We start from the raw sequence: 23,101 nt of genomic DNA, 5'->3' as shown, positions 1-23,101 counted from the left end.
AGAATAATTTTATTATTGAACAACAACCACGTTCTCAATGAACCCAAAAAACTCATTAATATCAAAGCTGAATGTTTTTGGAAGTAGTTTTTAGTTTGTTTGTAGTTTTAGCTATTTTAGGGGGATATCTGTGTGTGCAGGTGACTATTACTGTGCATAATTATTAGGCAACTTAACAAAAAACAAATATATACCCATTTCAATCATTTATTTTTACCAGTGAAACCAATATAACATCTCCACATTCACAAATATACATTTCTGACATTCAAAAACAAATCAGCGACCAATATAGCCACCTTTCTTTGCAAGGACACTCAAAAGCCTGCCATCCATGGATTCTGTCAGTGTTTTGATCTGTTCACCATCAACATTGCGTGCAGCAGCAACCACAGCCTCCCAGACACTGTTCAGAGAGGTGTACTGTTTTCCCTCCTTGTAAATCTCACATTTGATGATGGACCACAGGTTCTCAATGGGGTTCAGATCAGGTGAACAAGGAGGCCATGTCATTAGTTTTTCTTCTTTTATACCCTTTCTTGCAGCCACGCTGTGGAGTACTTGGACGCGTGTGATGGAGCATTGTCCTGCATGAAAATCATGTTTTTCTTGAAGGATGCAGACTTCTTCCTGTACCACTGCTTGAAGAAGGTGTCTTCCAGAAACTGGCAGTAGGACTGGGAGTTGAGCTTGACTCCATCCTCAACCCGAAAAGGCCCCACAAGCTCATCTTTGATGATACCAGCCCAAACCAGTACTCCACCTCCACCTTGCTAGCGTCTGAGTGGGACTGGAGCTCTCTGCCCTTTACCAATCCAGCCACGGGCCCATCCATCTGGCCCATCAAGACTCACTCTCATTTCATCAGTCCATAAAACCTTAGAAAAACCAGTCTTGAGATATTTCTTGGCCCAGTCTTGACGTTTCAGCTTGTGTGTCTTGTTCAGTGGTGGTCGTCTTTCAGCCTTTCTTACCTTGGCCATGTCTCTGAGTATTGCACACCTTGTGCTTTTGGGCACTCCAGTGATGTTGCAGCTCTGAAATATGGCCAAACTGGTGGCAAGTGGCATCTTGGCAGCTGCACGCTTGACTTTTCTCAGTTCATGGGCAGTTATTTTGCGCCTTGGTTTTTCCACACGCTTCTTGCGACCCTGTTGACTATTTTGAATGAAACGCTTGATTGTTCGATGATCACGCTTCAGAAGCTTTGCAATTTTGAGACTGCTGCATCCCTCTGCAAGATATCTCACTATTTTTGACTTTTCTGAGCCTGTCAAGTCCTTCTTTTGACCCATTTTGCCAAAGGAAAGGACGTTGCCTAATAATTATGCACACCTGATATAGGGTGTTGATGTCATTAGACCACACCCCTTCTCATTACAGAGATGCACATCACCTAATATGCTTAATTGGTAGTAGGCTTTCGAGCCTATACAGCTTGGAGTAAGACAACATGCATGAAGAGGATGATGTGGACAAAATACTCATTTGCCTAATAATTCTGCACTCCCTGTAGATGGAGTGTGTTTTTGCCACAGACTGAACGAAGAACCTGGAGCCCCCCTTCCCCAGATCACTATATATGTATATATTTCGCTTGGTGTTGATATTAAATTCCCCCTTCGACTGCACAGTTTGAGACATGGCTCACCCAGCGTGACAGCGTCATATCTGAAAAAACAAACAAAACACTTAAATGTTTGCTTTATTTCCTGTGTTTACCTTTACTAATAGCTCTATCTCTAATATCTCTCTGTGTGATAATAATGTCTGCTATAATGAGACACAACACATTTCCTTATGAAATTTCTCCATGCCTGCAGTAGTGGGCCTACTGTTGCTTTTAAACAAATGTTAAACTGCATGTATCTGACTGTTTTGAAGCGGTTAAGTTAAATTATATTGTACATCAAATTATGTGTGCAGTGATTTCTGTTTTTATTTCAAAGGGGAGAGGTGTAACAATTAAAATGTGCACGTTGTTCAGTGAATGAATGAAATAATTCAACCATCTGTAGCTCCGTAGCAGAAAAGACCCCATCTGTTTTTCACATGTCAATTTCTACGTCCTGTCTTTGTCATCTCTACTTTATGAACTCACTCCTCAGACTGCTGTCACTGTCAGAGAAAGTGAGAAACTCCTTGTCCAAATCTTCCCCCACAGGCCTCTGGGATGTCTGTGCGTTCCCCTCTCCTCCTCTATTTCCCCCAACTCCTGCATCTTGCTTATTTGGCTGACGTCAAAAGAGTCAACAAAGTGCATATCCACGTATACTCACAATGCTTACATATCAAAATTAAGTTCCTGGGAACCATCAGGTGAATGAAAGAAAGCTTCTTGTGATTCTCAGGTCAGAGGTGCTCCCATCATTACTGAGCTGCCAGAGCCAGACTGCACACTTCCTGCTTTCAGCTCATAGAACAACTTGAGTAGCACGTTTCCATGAAGCTGTTACCTGTAACGATAGATAGCATCAATCTCATGTCTTCATGATGAGCCTCTGAGATTAAAGTAAACTTTTATTATTTATTTAAATTGTACAAATTACTGTGAATGATGTTAAGCAAACTCTGTGTACTCAGGCTCTAATCATGCCCTGTTCTCCCTGCCTCAGCTCTTTCTGAGGGTCCTTGGCTTTAGAAAACATTGTTAGGAAAAACTTAACTTGAAATGACACAACTGCAGAACTGATCCAGCATGGTTTTATAATGATGCAAAAACAGCATTGTACGACATGTGCTGGGTTGGCTGGCAGGGAGATATCTGCAAAGTCCCTGGACTTATTAGCAACTGGTGATAATCGTTGGTAAGGACTGGAAGATGGAGACTTGTGGAAGCAAAGTCACCAGCCAAGGATACGTGGTTAGAATTGTCTCCTATGGCAGTTGGAGACACGATAACTGGCGCCTGATATCAGTCACCACCAACTGCTTAGACGGATGCACATTCTCATATAAAACTCTGTGAACTACTGGGAGAGGTTACTCTCTTCAGGGAAGTTGGCTGCAGCTGTGCCTGGCTTCTGAACACAAGAGATCCACGTACATGCTCATATTTAATCATCTAATGACTTAATAAACAACAATCACAAGTTAAGCCTTTTGGCTCGTCATTCCTCAAAGTACATCTGTTGTCACACTTTAATAATTATTTTGCTTTAACATCCATCCATTGGAGCCTGTCCAGCTTCCAGATTTATGAATGCATATATAACATCTAAGGTATTTGTATTTGATTTTAGTTTTTGAGGTATTAAAGCATGTCAGTAAATGATATGTGAGTGACCCTTGATGTGACAGGTTTCCACAGTGGCCCTTAGTAATAGTTTGACTCACCTGCTTAAACGTTTGAAGAGTTTTGGATAAGGTTGTTTTTTTTGTTTCTTTCATTTGCTCAGAAGTTGTGGTTTAAATGACACCTCATTACATGTCATCATTCATTCTGGCAGTATAGAGTAGATTCATGATAACTAACCTATTTCCTTTGCTGAATTTTAATCTTCTCTCCATTTCTTTTTTGTTTCTCTGGAGGCCTGACTTGTTCCAAGATTTGAGCTTCCATGGAACATCGCAGAAAAACCTGTCAGTCAATTTGAAAAGTGAGAAAGGTCTTTATTTCTCAGTTCTGAAATGTTGACTAATTTATTGGTGGAAAGGGCTCTGTGTGGCCTGACCAACGTGATGGTGGTGATAGGGAGAGAGAAGAGCCGCTGGGTTGTCTTATCTTGTTTGGTTTGAATGCAGAAGCACAAAGTTTTCCACCAGTCTGTTTGTGAAAGTGAAAAATCACAATGTTTCTCTGAACAATCCACAATTCAGTGAATTCTTTTCACAAGAACAATGTTCCTCAAAATGTTTGCACTTTTTGAGGTTTTAGCTTTTTTTACTGCCTTCTTTGTGTCTCTCGGTAGTTGTACATTCATTAATAACTGAACTCAAACATCTGAGGGCTGCGATGTGTTCCTAATGAAACGCTTTGATTTTAGTGACGTCACTGAGTTAAAGTATGTTCCAGGTTTACATGCACATAATTTTCCACAATCTCATCAGAAACTACTCTTGTTGAGTTGAATGAGAAGCAATGCAGCTTATCTTATTGCTGCTCTTTCTATGAGTGTAATGGGAAAGCCTCACAGCTGAACTTGCAGTAAAGACCGTTGATGAGATAGAATCTTAAGATTCCCCTTTTCAGTGTGTAGCTTATCCAGCTGGGGGAGTTCCAGTGTGGGATGTCACAGGGCTGAGACTACAAATGAATATATATTCATTAATATATACATTTAATTTTCTATCTATCTATCTATCTATCTATCTATCTATCTATAGATATGTAGATATATCTATAGATAGATGTGTGTGTGTGTGTGTGTGTGTGTGTGTGTGTGTGTGTGTGTGTGTGTGTGTGTGTGTGTGTGTGTGTGTGTGTGTGTGTGTGTGTGTGTGAACAGAATCAACTTCTGGAGAGTTACTTGGATGATTGAGCATGCGTCAAGACGGCAAACATTTAGTTTTGCTCACTCAGAAGAATCAAGTTATTCTCAGTACTGTTTACTCACAATGTTGTGCTAACTTAGTTATTTTAAGTTCATTTTTTAAACTTTACTTTTTGCATAATTTCCCCCCCAGTTCTGTGGACAAATTAGATTTCCCTGTGTATGTATGCTCACCACCCAAGACTCTGTAGAGTCTTCAACAGCATCTTGAAGCACATGGCAAAGGCACACTTCATATAATTGAAGGGAATAAAATCTGCTGCCATCTTCATGATGAAGATGAAACAAAGACGTTTCAGGAAGATTATGACCCAAGACCAGCCAAGAAAACTCTTAAATGGTTTCAGAGGAATAAAAAATAAAGTTGCGCGAATGGCCCAGCCAATCGCCTGACCTGAATCCAACTGAAAATCTATAAAAAGAACAAAAAAGAAAGTTTTTCCCCTCTCGCACCTGCAGGTGATTTGGGTCCTCTACCAGAGGCCTGGGAGTTTGAGGGTCCTGCAGTATCTTAGCTGTTCCCAGGACTGCGCTCTTCTGGACAGAGATCTCTGATGTTGTTCCTGGGATCTGCTGGAGCCACTCGCCTAGCTTGGGAGTCACCGCACCTAGTGCTCCGATTAAGTTGAAAGTTGAAAGCCTTTGTCATTATACATAGTATAACGAAATTAGAAACGGCTCTATAAAAGTGCACACGTGCTTATAGCACATTATAAAGACTATACAATAATTTAAATATACACTTACTATAAATATAAATACACAGTACAGTACTGACAGAGACAGACCGGCAGAGAGTTGATGATATTTCAGTGCAGATTGCTTTTTGTACAAGTTTGAGGTGAGTACGGTGATGGCTTTGGGGAAGAAGCTGTCCCTGAGTCTGTTTGTTCTGGCCCTTATGGATCTATAGCGCCTGCCAGAGGGCATGAGGTTGAAAAGATGGCAGCCGGGGTGGGTAGTGTCCTTTAAAATCTTTCTGGACCTACTAAGACAACGGGAGTTGTAGACAGCAGACAAATGGTAAATGGCCTGTATTTGTATAGCGCTTTACTTGGTCCTAAGGACCCCAAAGCGCTTTACACATCCAGTCATCCACCCATTCACACACACATTCACACACTGGTGATGGCAGCTACATTGTAGCCACAGCGGGGCGCACTGACAGAGGCGAGGCTGCCGGACACTGGCGCCACCGGGCCCTCTGACCACCACCAGTAGGCAACGGGTGAAGTGTCTTGCCCAAGGACACAACGACCGAGACTGTCGGAGCCGGGGCTCGAACCGGCAACCTTCCGATTACAAGGCGAACTCCCAACTCTTGAGCCACGATCGCCCACACATGGGCAGCCGATGATTTTTGTGCTGTGTTTACCACCCTCTGCAGCTGGCGTGCCACACTGTCACTGCACAGGTCAGCAGGCTCTTGATGGTGGATCTGTAGAAGGTCACCAGCAGCAGGGTGTTTAGTTGCTCCTTCCTGAGCACCCTTAGGAACTGTAGCCGCTGCTGGGCTTTCTTGACTAGGGCCGTGGTGTTAGCTAACCAGGAGAGGTCTGCAGAGATGTGGAAGCCAAGGAATTTGAAGGACTCCACTCGCTCTACACATTCTCTGTTGATGTGCAGGCGGGCAGGGGTAGTTCTGTTCTGCCTGAAGTCCAGGATGAGTTCCTTGGTCTTGGTGATGTTAAGTGCCAGGTTGTTTGATGCACACCATTCTCCCAGTCTCAGGACCTCATCTCTGTAAGCCGCCTCATTTCCTCCTGTGATCAGCCCCATCACTGTTGTGTCATCAGCAAATTTGACAATGATGTTCTCTGGGTGGGCGGGACTGCAGTCATATGTGTAGAGGGAGTAGAGTAGTGGGCTTAGTACACAGCCCTGGGGGGAGCTGGTGCTGAGAGTGCGAGGGGAAGAGAGGTGAGGACCCAGTTTCACCCGCTGGGGTCTGTTGACCAGGAAGTCCTTTATCCAAGAGCAGGTGGATGGCGGGAGCCCCAGGCTGGCTGACTTGGTGATCAAAATGTCTGGAATTATTGTGTTAAAGGCAGAGCTGAAGTCGATGAAGAGCATTCTGACATAGTTCCCCTGTTGTTCCAGGTGGCTCGGTGCTGTGTGGAGTGCGATGGCTATGGCCTCCTCAGTGTCCGGTATGTGAATTGGTGTGGGTCCAGAGTAGGGGGGGGAGGCAGGTTCTGATCATATTTCATTTAGTTGAACTTGAAATGTTTGTCAGTAAGTAAACAATTAGTATTGTACAGTCAGAAATATCAAGTTATTCTTAATACTGCAGACTTGCACTGTATAAGTCGTCCTAACAGTCATCTTAAGTAAGCTTTACTTTTTTGAGGCAACGAGTTTCCTTAATTTTTTTGAGTTCTGGGAACTAACAAGGCTGTACAGTGTACTCAAAATGAGTAAGTTGCCCTAACTTGGTCATCTTACGTAAACTTGATCCAATTTTTTTGAGTTCTGGGAACAAATGAGCTTGTACAGAGTACTCAAAATAAATAAGTTGTCCTAATTTAGTCATTTTTAGCTAAGCTTTACTCAATTTCTTTGAGTCAACGAGTTTCCCCAATTTTTTTGAGTTCTGGGAACTAATTAGATTTTACAGTGTGGGGTCTGACCCCAGCCTCTATGGATCTTGTGCTCAGAGCTTGTTCCTGTGCTGCCATGATTAGTGCCACTGTGCTGTCTTTCAGTCCAGCTTTGTCCAGCCACTGGAAGGATTTCTGCTTAGCGTACAGCCTCAGGGTGCTGGACTTAGGGTGAAACCCTCCATGCATGGTCAGGAGCTTCCTGGTCTTGATGTTGGTGGCTTCTATCTCCTCCTTTGTCCATCTTATTATCCCAGCAGGGGTGTGTTTCTTTGGAAAGGTATTTTATGTTCTCAAATGCCCCATCCATAGACATCCATAGACATCCATAGACATCCATAGACACTGGAATGCTTGATTTAGACCTCTATGTAGTAGCTTACGATGTAACCTGAAACCCCTTTTAACTCGATGCCATAATCTTCCAACCCATTCAAGCATTACGGCACCAACATCAGGAAAAATGTTCATGAGAAAATAGAGAAGTACCATGGGAAACAGCAGTCCCAGTGGTAAAGAAGCTGTAACCCACAAACTGGAAGAGTGGGTCCTGCAGATACCAGGTACAACATCAGACTCTAACCAGTCCTACGATACAGCGGCGCTCTGTTAAGACAAGGAAGGCAAGGACTGACTGCCTAATCAAATCTAAAAATAGTCATAAACTAAAATGTACTACAGTAAAAATGATGTCTCACCTTTCATTTCAGCATCATAAAGCTCCTTGTCTGTTTGTATCTATCCTTTGCATACCTGCCATCTTGTGGCTGCAGATGGCTATTGTCACTGGAAGCATTCACAAGAAACCTGATTGGTTCTTGCCATAATATGAATTCTAACAGTTGTTAAATAGGGCTGCCAGCTGTGTACCAACCTGACTTCTGCACTGATGATCCCAAATCCCATGAAGAAGGCAAGAAATTCCAGAGATGAACCCTGACAAGGCAAACCTGTGGGGTGAAACCATTTCAGGTGACAACGTCATGAAGCTCAGTGAGAAAAGTGCAAGGGTTTGCACTGTCAACAAAGCAAAGCGTGGCTCCTTTCAGGAATCTCAAATATAAAACACATTTAGAGTTACTGATCATTTTTTTCTACTATATTCCCCATTTGTTGTGGATTATGGAGTTGAAGCAGCAGCTGCAGAATGCTTTGACAAAAGTTGACATATTTCAGTTACTTCATTTCAAACCCTATTTACAGGAATATCATGATCAAAATCAGAGTTCAGAACAAGCAGGCAGTCTTTAAATAACAGAAGGGCTCATAAGCACATCGAACTAAGTAAAAAGCATGTGAAATACCAGCAGCAGGCCAGAACAACAACCTCTAACAACAAAAGACAGAGGAGGGAAGACGCAGTAAGAAATGCTTTTTCTAAGAGAGTACATCACACGTGCACCATTAAAATGCATAGTTTATGTAAATGCTGTTAAGATGAATGGAAAATGGGTAAAAATAAATGGTCAGAAAATAGAGCTCAAACTATTTCTCTCGTGTGTTGTTATGTGTTCAGAAGCGATTGTCCGTTCTTATTTAATTCACTTAATGTACAGACTTTACCTGCTTGCTGCATACATGCTACTACTGCACATCCACCTAATGTATATGTTATATTATATAATGTCCCCCCCCTTTTGCTCAAGTCAAGGAGCGTGTCAGGTTACATTTGATTGTGTGTTATAACTATGCATGTGACGAATAAAGACCCTTGAACCTGAAACATGTGGCAGGATAATGTTTTTAAGTTTGATAGCTGTCCTTAAGTGATGTCACCTGAGTCAGGGTCAGCTGCCCTTTGAGTTATTAAAAGTGCAAATTGGTTGGTGTACATTTACACTGCTCAAATCTGCTGCATGCTAAAGGCTACCTCCATCACTGACTGCCCTGTTGGAGGTTGTGTTCAACTGCAGTAAACTTAGGCTTTGATAAAAAATAATAATAATGTCATTTATTCTCCTTCTTCATAGATTTTTATCCTTATTTTTAAACAGTGTGTGCTTGCAGACTGTCACCTATGGGACGGCAATAAGAGAAATTAACCAGGAAGGTGAAATAATAAAACCACTTAATAAAGCCACTACTCCACTTTTTGTCTGTATAAAGAGAAACTTAGTTTAAAAGCTACGGTGGGTTTGGGGTGAAACTGGTCAAACTGAAATTAAAATATTATCAAAATGATATTAAAAATGATCTCTTTAATTTTAACTTCCCCAAACCACTTTCATTTTCTAGTGTGGTGTCTGTGATGCCTGGGATAGATTAGTATTGCTGTAAAGTACGAATGTAAAAGTAATACAGAGATCCATACATACATTTAAAACACTGATATCTGTAAATACAAGCATGTCAAATTATCAGTCAGTTAATGTCTGCGTGATTATTATTATTATTTATTATTGTTGTTTTTGTTAATAATTGATTTTGGCAACTTCAGTCCTTCACAGATGGAACCAGTTTTCTGGTCATAACTCACAATATGACCGGATGACTGGTGGACAGGTAAATAAATATGCCTCCTAATTAAAATAGCACTCGTAATTAGCACCGCTGCTACCTGAAACCAGCAGCACTTTTCTAATCTCACACTCAGACAGGAGTACAGGGCGAGGATGCGAGTGCTTGTGGAAAGGTTGTACACACACTCTGTTTAGTCTAATAAAACCTCAGTTTTTTCTTTCATTGTGCACCTTTAAACAGCTAACAGTGCCCATGTAACCTGCAGCAAGGCAGCTATCAAAAATGTTGTCCTGCCCCCCAGGGCTCCGTTTCGGCATGTGCATTTTGTCCAGATGTGTGAACCTCTGTCCAGCACCTCTTTGTGTTTAGTTCCGTCTCTGACCCGCTTTCTTTTTATCAGTTCTTCCTCCTCTCCCCGATATCTCCAACTCTCCCTGAGCTCCTCTCTTCCTCCAGGTGATGACAGTGAAAAGGAGAGGTCCTGCATCCCAGGTGAGGATGAGTCAGTGCAGCCCAGCCAGTCTGCAGCAGAGGATCGTGGGTATCCATCATGCAGTGATGAACCTGGAAACATGAACTTCCAGTAGGACTCTCCTTTAAAGAGATAGACAGAGCCTGGAGAGAAATAAAAGAAACTTCACTGAATTTAGTCTGGTTCTAGTTAAATTAAGTCAACTTTGTCCGTTTATTTGATCCTTTAATAGAAAGATCTCACACATGAATCAGATCCTCACCATTAGTGTCTGTAGTGATTCCATTCACACCCTCTTTGAGCAGTTGTGTCCAGGTGTCTCCTTGATTCTCTTGTTTGGCATCTCCAATTTTTCCCCACACAGCCCCCTCCTCCGGGTCCCAGACCAGGCCCCATCTCTCTAATGCTCCTGCTGCCTGCTCGTCATCATCGTCGTTATCAGTGTCTGCTAAATCTAAGCTGACGCCCGTCCTGAGAGCAGACAGGGGCTGAGGGTAACCTTCTTGCAGAGACAGGTCCTTGAAGAGCCAGAACTGGTGACCTGCAGCGAGACGTCACATGAAAAGGTTAGTAAGCCAGTTCGATGATTCGCAGTGAAACACCATCGATTGTTTCAAAAAGGTTTAAGCTTGTCCACTGTGACTGCTTTGATGTATTATTTTGTATTTACACTCTCACTTTATCATTGCATGCATGTTCTAGGCAGTGGATGTCTGTTGCCAAAGAAATAAGAAGGAAAGGTTTAAAAACCTGAAGCCACATCCAAGGCCAGATAAAGTTTAATAATTGGACACATCAGTTTTGATGCTGGAGAATTTAGTCCTTAACTATGCTAAAAGTATTTTGGTTATAGAGAATGTAATCTACAGCCAAACTGTAGGAGATGTTCAAAGAAGCTATAGGACAGGTGCATGTAGGTCTTCTGAAAGTAGCAGGAAGTAAGTAATAATCTCATAAATCTCAACAAGTTCTGCTTTCTGAAGACATCACTATCTCTCAAACGTATCACTGCTTGCTTGAAAAGTAATTCAGGAATGGCTATAGGCAAATTCTATGAAAAAGACAATTTTGAAGAACACATTCAGTGTACTTCAGTGTGCAAAATGTAAAGGCTAGAAGAGATATGAGCTAAAAAAAAACTCACGTCAATCAATTGTTACAGAAATAAAGAAATAAGGAATCTTCTTAGATTTTTTAAACAGTTTCAGTAACGATTTTAATAGCCAGTTATGGTGCGTAATCTGCACTGACTGTTGTGGCCTTTACACCGTTTTACCCCTCTCACAAGTAGGTTACTGTACTGCACCACTGATAAAGATGATCGCATGATCGGAGCGCCTCTCCAGCACAGCTTGAAGATGAAGCAGGTCAGGGGGTAGACCCCTCCACAACCTCCTCACTGAAGAACCGCGCCCCGACACCAAGCCTCCGCCATTGACCCTCCACATCATCGGACCTGAAGCGATGACCCAATGAAAATAATGAATTGTGGTATCCTGTTACTATAGATACATCTTCCATAGTTAAACTACATAAACTACATTTATAAAAATCTGTTTTCAGACCTTTGAAGAAGAAAGTTTCTCCTCGAATCTTTGCCACAGCATCAAAACTGGTGTTACAGTGATCTATGGAGGGGCTGAAGGGCAGAAGCACACAGGGATACTTGTTAAAGGAATGTCGGGGTTTCATTTGGTTAACAGTAGTAGACAGCACAGCCATACTCTTTGTCCTGAGACAGGGGCGAATTTAGCCCAAAAATGGGCTAAAATCGCCCCATGAATCAACTGACATGTCAGTGCGCCCCAGGGTGGCTGTGGCTACAATGTAGCTGCCATCACCAGTGTGTGGATGTGTGGATGACTGGATGTGTAAAGCGCTATACTAAAGCGCTTTACACATCCAGTAAAGTGCTATACAAATACAGGCCATTTACCATTTTTTGTACAGACAGACAGCCAGGTTCATAATGGATATAAGGAAGTTTTTTTTATTATTTTTTTTAAAAGGAGCCACATTCAGGTAAAAGTGTAAAATCAAATGATCCGTCAATCAAGAATAATGTTGGATCAGTGTTTCAATATTTATCTTTTATTAGATGTTTGTGTGGTTTGGTTATTTACCTTTTGGTTGAAAGTACACTGAGAGGACTTTTTGTTAGTGATCTTAATAGTATTTTTTTCATATTAATGTAATTTATCATCTAATTGAATACAATATATTTGTGTATGATTGTCAGTCCAAAGAGGGAGAGAGGAAAGAGGGAACGTGAGGAGAAAGAACAAGGTCAGGAAGAACCAGGTAAGCAAACAGACAGGGAGCAGTGACAGGCACAACAGCAACTGTTAAACTGACAAAGAGGAAAAAACCTGATTTTACTCACAGTCTGGAAGTTGTGTCCTCCCTATATTAAAGCTGCTGTACAGAATCTGCTAAACAAACTGGTTTGAAACATTTCTGAGCCTCTTTAACAACATTCCAACATAACATTATCATTGATCGGGGAGATTAAAATTAATGATATATTTTTATGTGGTTCAGCCACAACTCTACTAAAACCTCAGCCAGTAATAGGGAGGCCAACCTTTGGACCGTCCAGTTGTCTGTATGACTGCCGCATGTACGTGCATCACATTTGCTCACTATCAGAAAGAGCCAAACAGCCCTGGTGGAGTGAGGAGCTGTAAAGAGAAGCAGATGCTCTGTTTCTACAAATGTTTTAAGCTTGTTTCAAAGATTCTGTACAGCAGCTTTAAATGTTTCCCAAAAGCACACACACACTTATCAGTGTTTCTCACACTTTTTACAGTGTGGACCACCTGATAAAAATGTCAAGCTCTCCTAAGGACCACTATGAAAGCATGAAAGTCATAAATCTTACAACACAAAATTATTATTATTAAATTAGTAAAATTAGTGTCTGCAGTAAAGATTTTTATTTGTAACAATTTATTCTGTTTTGGGAGTGTCTTTCATGTATCTGTATTATATTATACAAACGCATTAAAAGTGAATCTCTGTCCAAAAAATGCACTCAGTTTACTTTTTACTCACTATGAGCATCATTCATTATTAATAAACCAGTAATTAAGGCTAGGATACGTATTTTTATTATTCCAATCCATTCTTCTTTGGCAGCATTTAAATAACCTTTATCAGATTTGATGGTTTTGTTACAGACTTTGCAAAAAAGTGTTTTGCTTTTCTTTCACAAATGTGGGATTAAATTGTGCTAAAATGTACAAAACAGTGACGTCATGTTTTGAGACGAGGACCCAGGCACAGAGTGACTTGATGAATTTAAGAATCTTATGATTTATCTTGCCTGGCTGGGCAGCTCTCTGGGTGCTCAGCACCCCCAAAGCTCTGATCCTAGACTCGCCGCTGTCCTCAGATGGTAACGAATGTCTGTCTGTTGTAGCTGTTTCAGGCGGAACTTGCTAGCATTAGCTGTTAACTTAGCACTGTAAACATTTTCCTGTTTACAAAATCTATCTATTGTTTATCTAGCTTGTTTATGTAAATATCTTTGGTGGCTGAAATTAAATTTAAAATCTTAATACTGATATTAGATGATTTTGCAAAAATATGGAAGAAAAGAGGCACACAGTAAGAATTCTTGTAGCCATCTAGCATATTTATGACAAAGAGTTTTTGTCTCCTTCTGTCCGTGTGAACGTCCCTTCCCCCGTTTGGCTTTTATGGGATCTAGACCTTCTGCTGCTCTGCTCCTCGCCTCTGGAATTCCATCTCGCCAGACATTCAGAACTCTGACTCTCTCCATCTTCACATCCCGTCTCAAAACACACTCCTTTAAATGGGTTTAATTACTCATCCTGTCACATGAATCCTCTGCTTTTTTTTTTTTTATAGTCATGATTTTATTTATTCTTAAATGTATTATTATTAATAATGATAATATTAATATGATTGTTATTAACAGAAAAATCTCTCAGTAAGTCATACCCATGCCTATGATGATGCTGACGACGATGATGATGATGGCCTCTGTGGTGCAACTCTGTGGTGATACGAGGAGCCTCCGTAGACAGCAGCTTGTTCATTTGGCCTAAATCAAAAATCACAACAATTTAAATGGAAAAGCTTTAAAAAAAACCTAAATTCCCCCTCCGCCCCTGTGGAGAAGAGAAGCTGTGAAGAGAAACTTCGAGCTGCAGGAAGAGAGCCATCAGTAAGATTTCAGGATAAGACAAACCCATAAATCTTACAACACAAAATTATTATTATTAAATTAGTAAAATTAGTGTCTGCAGTAAAGATTTTTATTTGTAACAATTTATTCTGTTTTTGGAGTGTTTTTCATGTATCTGTATTATATTATACAAACACATTAAAAGTGAATCTCTGTCCAAAAAATGCAGTCAGTTTACTTTTTACTCACTATGAGCATCATTCATTATTAATAAACCAGTAATTAAGGCTAGGATACGTATTTTTATTATTCCAATCCATTCTTCTTTGGCAGCATTTAAATAACCTTTATCAGATTTGATGGTTTTGTTACAGACTTTTCAAAAAAGTGTTTTTCTTTTCTTTCACAAATGTGGGGATTAAATTGTGCTAAAATGTACAAAACAGTGATGTCATGTTTTGACTACCGAAGACATCACAAGATGGTGATGGCCAGCACAGTCTCCAGACTTAAACCCCATTTAACTGGACATAAACGTAGATTCTCAATGGAAAAATTTAGCCAATGCAGAAATGCCTCAAATCTGCTTCTATCTAAAGGGCAGCAGCCAGTGATAGATATAAAAAGTCTTGCAGCACTATATGGGTCCATAGGAAAACGTCATTCCTGACCTCTGCAGACACTTCCCTGCTGAGTTCACGGTGATCCATTTTGGGTTATACTGACTGGTTCTTAAATGCTCCTTCTGCGGTTGGCTCCATGCACCACTAAAGGGGCCCACCTGACAGTCTAAGAACCACTGCTGTCATATGCTGTGGGAGTGTCTGGTTGGGCGTGGTCCAGGTTCCTGTCATTTGTCCCTGGGAGTGGAGTTGGCCAGCTCATCACCTGTTGTCAATCTCCGGGGCTCCACCTAGAGGGTTTTTAAGCCAGCACGGCCTGCCACTCCTCGCCAGTTCGTCCTGCTACCATCTGTGATTCTCCACCCATCGCACTCACCAGTAGTGCTGTTTTGGTCTCCATCCTGTTCTCCCGTCTGCTCGGAACCCGAGGATTATATACTCCACTTCTCCTCAGCCTGCCCTTCAGTCCGTATTCTCCACCTCCTCGGAATCTGGACCGGACTCTCCACTCTTGACCCTCTCTGGAATACACCCATGGCAGCCTTTTCCCCGCCTAATAACTAGGGTCTCCAAGTAAGCCCAAGACTATCCACTGGCACTCCGTACCTCTGTCCCTTACTCGTTTTTTCCCATTCAGTAACATCTCTCTCCTGTGTTTACAGAAGTTCCCGTTAGAAGTTTCCCCGTGCTCTACGCCGGTTTCTCCGCCCACGGATTTCCTTTAGTTTCTGCGTATGGTTTCTGTTAAACCCAGTTCCGTTCACGTTTTGTTCTTTTCAATAAATTATACACAGTTCTAAGCAAATTGAGTCTGCTCTTGAGTCCACCGCATTCTCGCCCTTGACAACTGCAGGTTGGTGGGACACAGCCAGAGCTACTGTCACTTCCAGTGTGTCACACATGCTTGGTTAAGCCCAGCCTACTGTGATGATTACTCATTTAGCTTCATTTTAGAAGGTTAGTACAACACAGTTCAATGTCCCAAACTATTGCCACAGTATTTGGTAACCAAGTATTTTACAGAAAGGCTTGTTTCCTCTCCAGCGTGCTTCATATTGTGAAATTATTCATTTATAAACTACTTGTCAGACGATAGTTTTGCATTTCACTTAAAACCACAGATACAATTCCATATCATATCTGTGGCAAAGATATTCAAGTTTAACTTCTAGGAGCCACAGACCTTAGTATAAAATGTTGTGCCAATGAATAATATATTTTACATGTTCATTAGTTTAAGTACCAAACATTAAAAAATGGATTGTGGTTAGTAAATTTTCACAATGACAAATTGTTAAACCCGAGATGCAAATATAGTTAATGAACCTGGAACGACACTGAGTGGAAGGATGTATTTTTTGGAACATGTGGGCAGAAGCTTGAATATCCACAGACACAGCGGTTTGCCTGTCAAGCATTCATGACATTATGCAAAAGCAAAATGAACTGAAAAAAGTTAAGAATGGTTTCTGAGCAACAGCGCAGTCAGACATTTCCTCGTTTTTATATTTTACAGTATGAGGCTTTCATGAGAGTCTTCGCTGAATGTGGAGGCTAAAGCTGTGAAGAAACGAATTCTGTCCTTCCTCAATAAACACACCAGAGGTCAGACCAGGGAGCTATTTCACAGCTGTCCTCATCCATCCTTTAAACTGCACTTCAGTGTTTATCCTTTTACATCAAACTTTATATTATCCTATGTGTGCTAATACTGAAATTTTACATTCAGTCTAGTTTACACATCCTCACACATCAACTATAATCAATATTAATGATTAAATCATGGTGTGAGAAGCTTCACCATAGAGCTGAGTGATGTGCTCCAGGTCTTGGGGTCCCAGGCGGTAGTGGAGAGGGTCTCCGACAGGACCCAGGTAGTATGGCCTCATGACTGAGTGACGGGATGAGGAATGAGGAAGGCCCAGTGCGTGGCCAAACTCATGAACCAGCACTGTGAACAGGTCGGTACCCTCAGAGACTGGGAAGGAAACAGAAGAGGAGGAACAGAAAACAAAATGATGACCTGATTAGAAGAAGAAGAGAAACAAGTCATGGTTTACTGGTATCCGGTTGTTCAGTCTGACGTCACTAGCCGAGTCTGGACCTAAACTCCGATGCAGGTCCATATATCAAACGATCACTGTGGCATTACTGAGAGTTGAAAAACTGTCTAAAGTCTTTCATCTTCAATAAAATGATCAGCATTCTGCTCTACTAGGTGTAACAACTGAGTTTAACATCCAGGCATCCATGAAAACGGAATTTATGACATTTAACGGAGTTAGAAGTTAGCACGGAGTTAGCTCGCTAGCTTCTATCTAAATACAATATAGCATGTCCTGACTGCGGGGTTTTGGAAACAAATTAAAACGTACAGCTCTGTTATCACTTCCAACATAAATGAAGACAGAAAACTAAACAGCAGTGACGTTTGTAGGGTTACTGAAGTTGGGCTAGCTGGTAATGATGTGCTACGTGACCGCTAGCGACACAGCTATGTTAGCATAATATAAACAAGCTAACTTTTTTTCCACTCAATAAAAGTTAGCGTGAGTGTTCTCGGTGGTCAGGAACAAATGTAATCGCATGGCAGGATGCTGTAAAAGGACCAAACTTCAGCCAGGAGAACAACTGAGATAATCCATCCACAATACGAGGTTAGTCACTTATATCATGCTGCATGGGCTGGGCTGTAGTTACATCCTAAGGTTTTAAAAACTGAGCTTAAATAAATGATTAGCGGTAATAAAAGCCGAGGGAGGTCAACAGTGATCACTGACTGTTTTAGGAGCTTTTTGAGATTAAATAGAAGAAAATACAAAACATTAAACATGTTAACAACACAAAAGCCATATTAAACGCAGACTACTTTAGACCCGGAAGTAGGATTCGTCGCGTCATCACTGAACAACCGGATAGTATGGCCATAGAGTGTATGGAGGTAGCATTGTGGTCCAAAGCTCACTGGTTTTGGACTCAGTGTTATTGTTTTGTCCACTGCCATTTGGCAACTTTGGAGCAAGAAAGGACCATAACTGAGTTACTGCCTAGCACTGTCAAGCTTGGTCACCAAGCTGCATTAATCTACACCATGTGAAGACACAAGACAAAAGACTCATAAAAGGTTAGACTTTTATGTTTTTGAAGTGTTGTTCTACCTGGCTGTCTGAATGCCCACTCTTCCTCCGCATCCAAATGAACTACTCCTGCCCGGGCTGGGTCTGAGGGGAAGAAAGCGTGGCCTACTGCTCCACCTGCCCCATCAAAGGGGTAGTCATCACCATGGTAACCATGGAAGAAGTCTACCCGCAGGTCAGCTGCATCCGGACTGCCCACCTGGAAACAGAATGAATGAAACTCATCGACTGTGTGACAGAATGGCTAGTTCTAGTCAAAAGTGGCATCTGACAAACCTCATGGAACTCCAGTGGCGTTGGCTCGGCCCACACTCTTAAAGCGTAGAAGATAAGTGAGCGAATTGTTTCCCGAGACAGATGAGAAGAGGAGGGATATGATTGCAACCTGACGAGGTAAAATAGACGCAAAGACCTCACCAAGTGGCAGATACTTCACCAAGCACAGCTTACTGACAATAGGAAGCCATTGTGAACTACTACATCGAACTGATCACAGTCTCCTCGCAAGTTTTATCCCACCTCCAGTTGATGTTCCTGCGCGTCCACATGGAGACAGCCCATCTTCTCCGCCTCCTCATATTTATTTTCTCTTGGTTGGATGATTCCTCCTGGTCCGGTAGTGAGCAGCGTGGCGTGTTCATCACCGCCATTGTCTCCTCATCTGGACACCAGAGAACAGACTCTATCCAATCACACAGAGAACACTAGATTTGAGAAGCAGCATAAACATCTTTTTAAGACACCATCTGTATTCCTCACCTACAACTCCGCTGTCTTTTAGGCCTGCAAACCTTTGCATGGCCCTCACAGCACTGGTGACACCTGTCCAAGCCTGCAGCTGACCGGTGGAAGGGTCTGAGGGTGGGAGGTAACCATACTTCATCAGCCAATCCTAACAAAGGGGGTAAATGATCTCTTTAACAGGGTGTTCTTCTTCCATTTCTATCCTGCAGTCCTGTATCTATATTATATATAAAGCTCACTACCAATGTAATATATGAGAGAGTTGGTAAAGATATTATTAATTTCCCATCAATAGTTGTATGGTTTCTATTACCACAAGTTTGGAGCTCTCATCTTGAGTGGGTGTCACTGGTGCAGAGGATGGTGACAGAGTCACACTAGCAGCACAAGTTGTTTGCATCCATCCACAGCTCAAGCAGAGGAAAGTCATATACATCTTCATCTTGATTACATGTTTTTGGAACTGAATATTCAGTGGAAAGCAGTATTTTCAGTGTGTGGAAATCCACTGGAAATGAAGCAAAGGCATTTTAAAACATTAAAGACAATGATACAGACAGGGCAGCAAAAAACCCTAAAGCCCGACATTTAAAGAGTTTTCCTTAAGTTATCCAAAGTAAACAAAAATATTTTAACATTTTGCACAGTGGTACAGAGGGTGGCTTGACACGGACACAAGGTCGGGTGCAGTGGTTAGTTCTGTCGCCTCACAGCAGTCACAGAAGTTTGCATTCTTTGCAGTTATTAAAATAGAAAAAACACTATATTCTCTTAAAAGGCCGCAATTCATTTGTGTCCTCTGTGAAGGACATGAACCTCTACATCAACCAGAATCTATGCAATCTGAGTCCTACTGTGGTGTCGAGGGGACACGCTGGGCTTTTATTGATGCCACATTTTGGGGGATTGGGCTAGTAGAGTAATAACAGAGTTCTTTTCCAAATGAAAAGGCACTGGAGGTCCCACATTTCAGATTAAGTGATATGATATCCGGTTGTTCAGTCTGACGTCACTAGCCGTGTCTGGGTCTAAACTCCGCTGCAGGTCCATATATCAAACGATCACTGTGGCATTACTGAGAGTTGAAAAACTGTCTAAAGTCTTTCATCTTTAATAAAATGATCAGCGTTCTGCTCTACCAGGTGTAACAATTGAGTTTAACATCCAGGCATCCATGAAAACGGAATTTATGACATTTAACGGAGTTAGAAGTTAGCAGGGAGTTAGCTCGCTAGCTTCTATCTAAATACAATATAGCATGTCCTGACTGCGGGGTTTTGGAAACAAATTCAAACGTACAACTCAGCTATCACTTCCAGCATAAATGAAGACAGAAAACTAAACAGCAGTGACGTTTGTAGGGTTACTGAAGTTGGGCTAGCTGGTATATAATGATGTGCTATGTGACCGCTAGCGACACAGCTATGTTAGCATAATATAAACAAGCTAACTTTATTTCCACTCGATAAAAGTTAACGTGAGTGTTCTCGGTGGTCAGGAACAAATGTAATCGCATGGCAGGATGCTGTAAAAGGACCAAACTTCAGCCAGGAGAACAACTGAGATAATCCATCCACAATACGAGGTTAGTCATTCATATACTGCTGCATGGGCTGGGCTGTAGTTACATCCTAAGGTTTTAAAAACTGAGCTTAAATAAATGATTAGTGGTAATAAAAGCTGAGGGAGGTCAACAGTGATCGCTGACTGTTTTAGGAGCTTCTTGAGATCAAATAGAAGAAAATACATAACATTAAACATTAACAACACAAAAGCTATATCAAACGCAGACTACTTTAGACCCGGAAGTAGGATTCGTCGCGTCATCACTGAACAACTGGATAGGGGTCTACCTACAATATAAAGCACCTTGAGGTGACTATTGTTGTGATTTGGCGCTATGTAAATAAAATTGAATTGAATTGAATATTTTAATGAACCCTCAAATTGTTTCTTCAATATTGTCATGGTCCACGGCCCGGCGTCCGGGGTGCTGATGGGATGCCCACGCCCGTGGGCGTGGCTGCTAACCCCACACCTGCATCCCATCCCAGGCGATCACCAGGTGGACTATTTCATCCTGCCCTACCTGCTGCTCCACGCCAGTCCGTAGCCGTCGCTCAACGGTAACGCACACCTGCGGGAAAGCCCTTATGAAAACTTATCCGTCTGAACTAACACTACTCTGCCCTGTGTACTCAGATCACAACTCGGCGTGTTGTGAGCCACCTGCCTGTCCGCCTGCCCGTCTGAGATTTGGATCACGATCAGCACCCGCCGCCTCGACCCTTTTGGTTCTGCTTCTGGGTCCAGCTTGTGCGCGGAACCTCGGTTCATGACAAATATTAGATTGTTATCTTCAATTTAGTAGAATTTCAGAAATGTGCAGTAATGTTAACACTTTTGAAAGAGAACTTTTATTCAGTGTCCTTTGTAGTGGACAGAGGAATTACTAACTCTGATTTGTGAATGAGATTTTAAAGGATTTTTCATTAGAGTTCAACTCTTTTGAAATTGGGTAGAAAGACTTTTTAATGAGAAAACAGATCAACTACAAACCAGAGGGAGGTGCTCGTCTCTTAAAATTGAAAGCATCATTCAGCATATCTGTATATGTGACATGACTCGGATTATCTTGGGTCCTAGTTATAGCCAGGACCCGGTGTATAACTCAGCATCTGGCAGTCAGTCAAAGTCACGAGTCATCTTTATGTCTCGGGTGAGAAAGAAAGAATGTCCTCTGGCTGGTGATGCAACAAGGCTGCATTAATGAGACCAACTAAAACCTTTTTCTGGGTCTCAGAAGGATACAAAGATGAGTACATTACATTTGCACCTGCAATGTAATAAAATATAAGAGAATAATGCCTGTCCCAGTGTGCTTCACATCCACCACCATCATCATATTCCCAAAGAGGACAGCTGCTACCTGCCTGCATGACTGCTGCCCATGGCGCTCAATCATCATGAAGGTTATTCATGGCACGTCTCTGGATGCTGTGCAATTTGCACTCCAGTCTAACAGATCCACTAAAGAGTTACTGGTAATCTGGCATGCCTGGTGTGCTGATGTGTCAATATCATTTTTTGGTCGATATAGTTACACAGGCCACAGACTGGATTGAAGGTCTGCTGTGCACTGGCCCTACAAGCACTGACAGCAGCCCATCCATTCATTTTTATCGGTGACACTAGATTACCCAATCAAATCTCTTCATGCAACCAGGCCCTTCCCAACCTTCCCTGTGTGGTGATGCACGTCCTGTGGCTACTTTTGCTACTGCTAGAAAGTAAAGTGCAAAAACTGTCACAGAAGAACAGGAAGCACACTGTGACACTCCATGTCACAATAGCACGGACGCGTTAAAGCAGTGAGTCAAAGAAGCTGATGGGAAACGTTGTATATTCCCACAGGGTGGAGAAACCTACCAGATTCAATCACGAGATGGACGAGAATTTCCATAAAATACAGAGAGGAGGGCATTGTGCCCTGCCCCATAGGACACTGCTAGATATGTGTGTGCCCATGTCAATCAGAAGATGCCTCCATTAATTAAGTTAGAGGGTGTACCATTTCAGTTAGAGCACTGGGGCAGAGAAGGAGGAGGGAGGATGAATGGAGGACAAGGCAGCTTTAAAGTAATGAGATTAAAGCAGCCACAAGAGTAGAGGGCGAAGGTCGAAGGAGCCGACTGTCAGAAAGAACATTCTGAATTAAACAAGCTGGAATGAACATTAGAGGAACTGCTTTGGTGGCAAATCACGTTGCATCAAAGCAGCTGATCAGGTAAAGTTCATGCTCTAAAATGTAAGTGCATACATTTTTGTCTTAACCCCAAAGCTGACTTATTTTTGCATTTCACAGCGTTTGACTAGTTAAGTCAGGCTTTAAATGAAAAGCAGAGTTTGGAGGAATTCGAGCAGCGGTATTGGCACAGCTGTACAGTAATTCAGGCTGTGTATTAGTCCCTGCACATGTAATATTGTCACCATCTGACAATGAAACCTAACATCTCACACCACTGACCACGGCACATTCATTCATTACATTAAGTTACACTAACTCCAAATTTAGTCTGAAAGCTGAATCACAGCAAGTTAAAGATGAGAAAAGTGCTTTTAACACTTACCTTCCTGCTGCTCTGCCTTCTGCTTCTCCCTGCTCTCTCTTCATTTGCCACAATGGGAACAGATGGGTCCTTTCTACTCTCCTGCTCGTTTCCTCAAAGCCTGACTCCTAACCCCCACCCCCTACCCCACCCACTGCCACAGCAGCATGACAAATGAAGAGTTTCATCTTTGCAGAAATATCTTCCTTCCTCTATCCCGAGATTGTGCCTTGGTTTTTCCCAACTTGTTTTTCCTCCTATCAGTCAGTTATTTGCCCTCAGTACACAATTTATGAACAAAGAAAATCTG

The 23,101-nt window shown here is 41.9% G+C and overlaps 1 protein-coding gene across 2 annotated transcripts; it reads right to left on the bottom strand.

The window, feature by feature from the left end:
• Window positions 1-9,470: 9,470 nt before the first annotated feature.
• On the bottom strand, window positions 9,471-22,895 carry mmp17b (matrix metallopeptidase 17b). 2 transcript variants are annotated; one of them, XM_085414765.1, is made up of 12 exons: window positions 22,813-22,895; window positions 18,996-19,190; window positions 18,698-18,830; window positions 18,458-18,620; window positions 18,215-18,323; window positions 17,960-18,137; window positions 16,603-16,779; window positions 13,992-14,094; window positions 11,591-11,664; window positions 11,332-11,481; window positions 10,288-10,566; window positions 9,471-10,168 (listed from the first exon to the last, which is right to left on the bottom strand). In XM_085414765.1, the coding sequence occupies exons 2-12, from the start codon at window positions 19,122-19,124 to the stop codon at window positions 9,786-9,788; spliced, it is 1,878 nt and encodes a 625-aa protein (XP_085270891.1). In that variant the 5' UTR covers window positions 19,125-19,190; window positions 22,813-22,895; the 3' UTR covers window positions 9,471-9,785. The 2 variants fall into 2 exon arrangements, with proteins under 2 accessions (XP_085270891.1, XP_085270899.1); XM_085414773.1 differs by having other exon boundaries at window positions 18,458-18,599.
• Between the last annotated feature and the right edge of the window lie 206 nt (window positions 22,896-23,101).

The sequence above is a fragment of the Rhamphochromis longiceps genome, linkage group LG2, assembly GCF_057381845.1.
Source record: "Rhamphochromis longiceps isolate RC_006_pf linkage group LG2, R_longiceps_female_GT1.1, whole genome shotgun sequence".
Lineage (NCBI taxonomy): Eukaryota > Metazoa > Chordata > Actinopteri > Cichliformes > Cichlidae > Rhamphochromis > Rhamphochromis longiceps.
Note: the sequence above shows the minus strand (reverse complement) of the source record. Positions and strands in the feature narration are given on the sequence as shown.

Excerpts from the sequence above, each read along its gene's own strand:
- mmp17b (XM_085414765.1), bottom strand. The coding sequence starts at position 19,124 with ATGAAGATGTATATGACTTTCCTCTGCTTGAGCTGTGGATGGATGCAA. Across the intron at positions 18,138-18,214 it reads CGCCACTGGAGTTCCATGAG|GTGGGCAGTCCGGATGCAGC; the intron begins GTTTGTCAGATG and ends TTCTGTTTCCAG. Across the intron at positions 14,095-16,602 it reads GCACATCACTCAGCTCTATG|GCCAAATGAACAAGCTGCTG; the intron begins GTGAAGCTTCTC and ends TTTTTGATTTAG.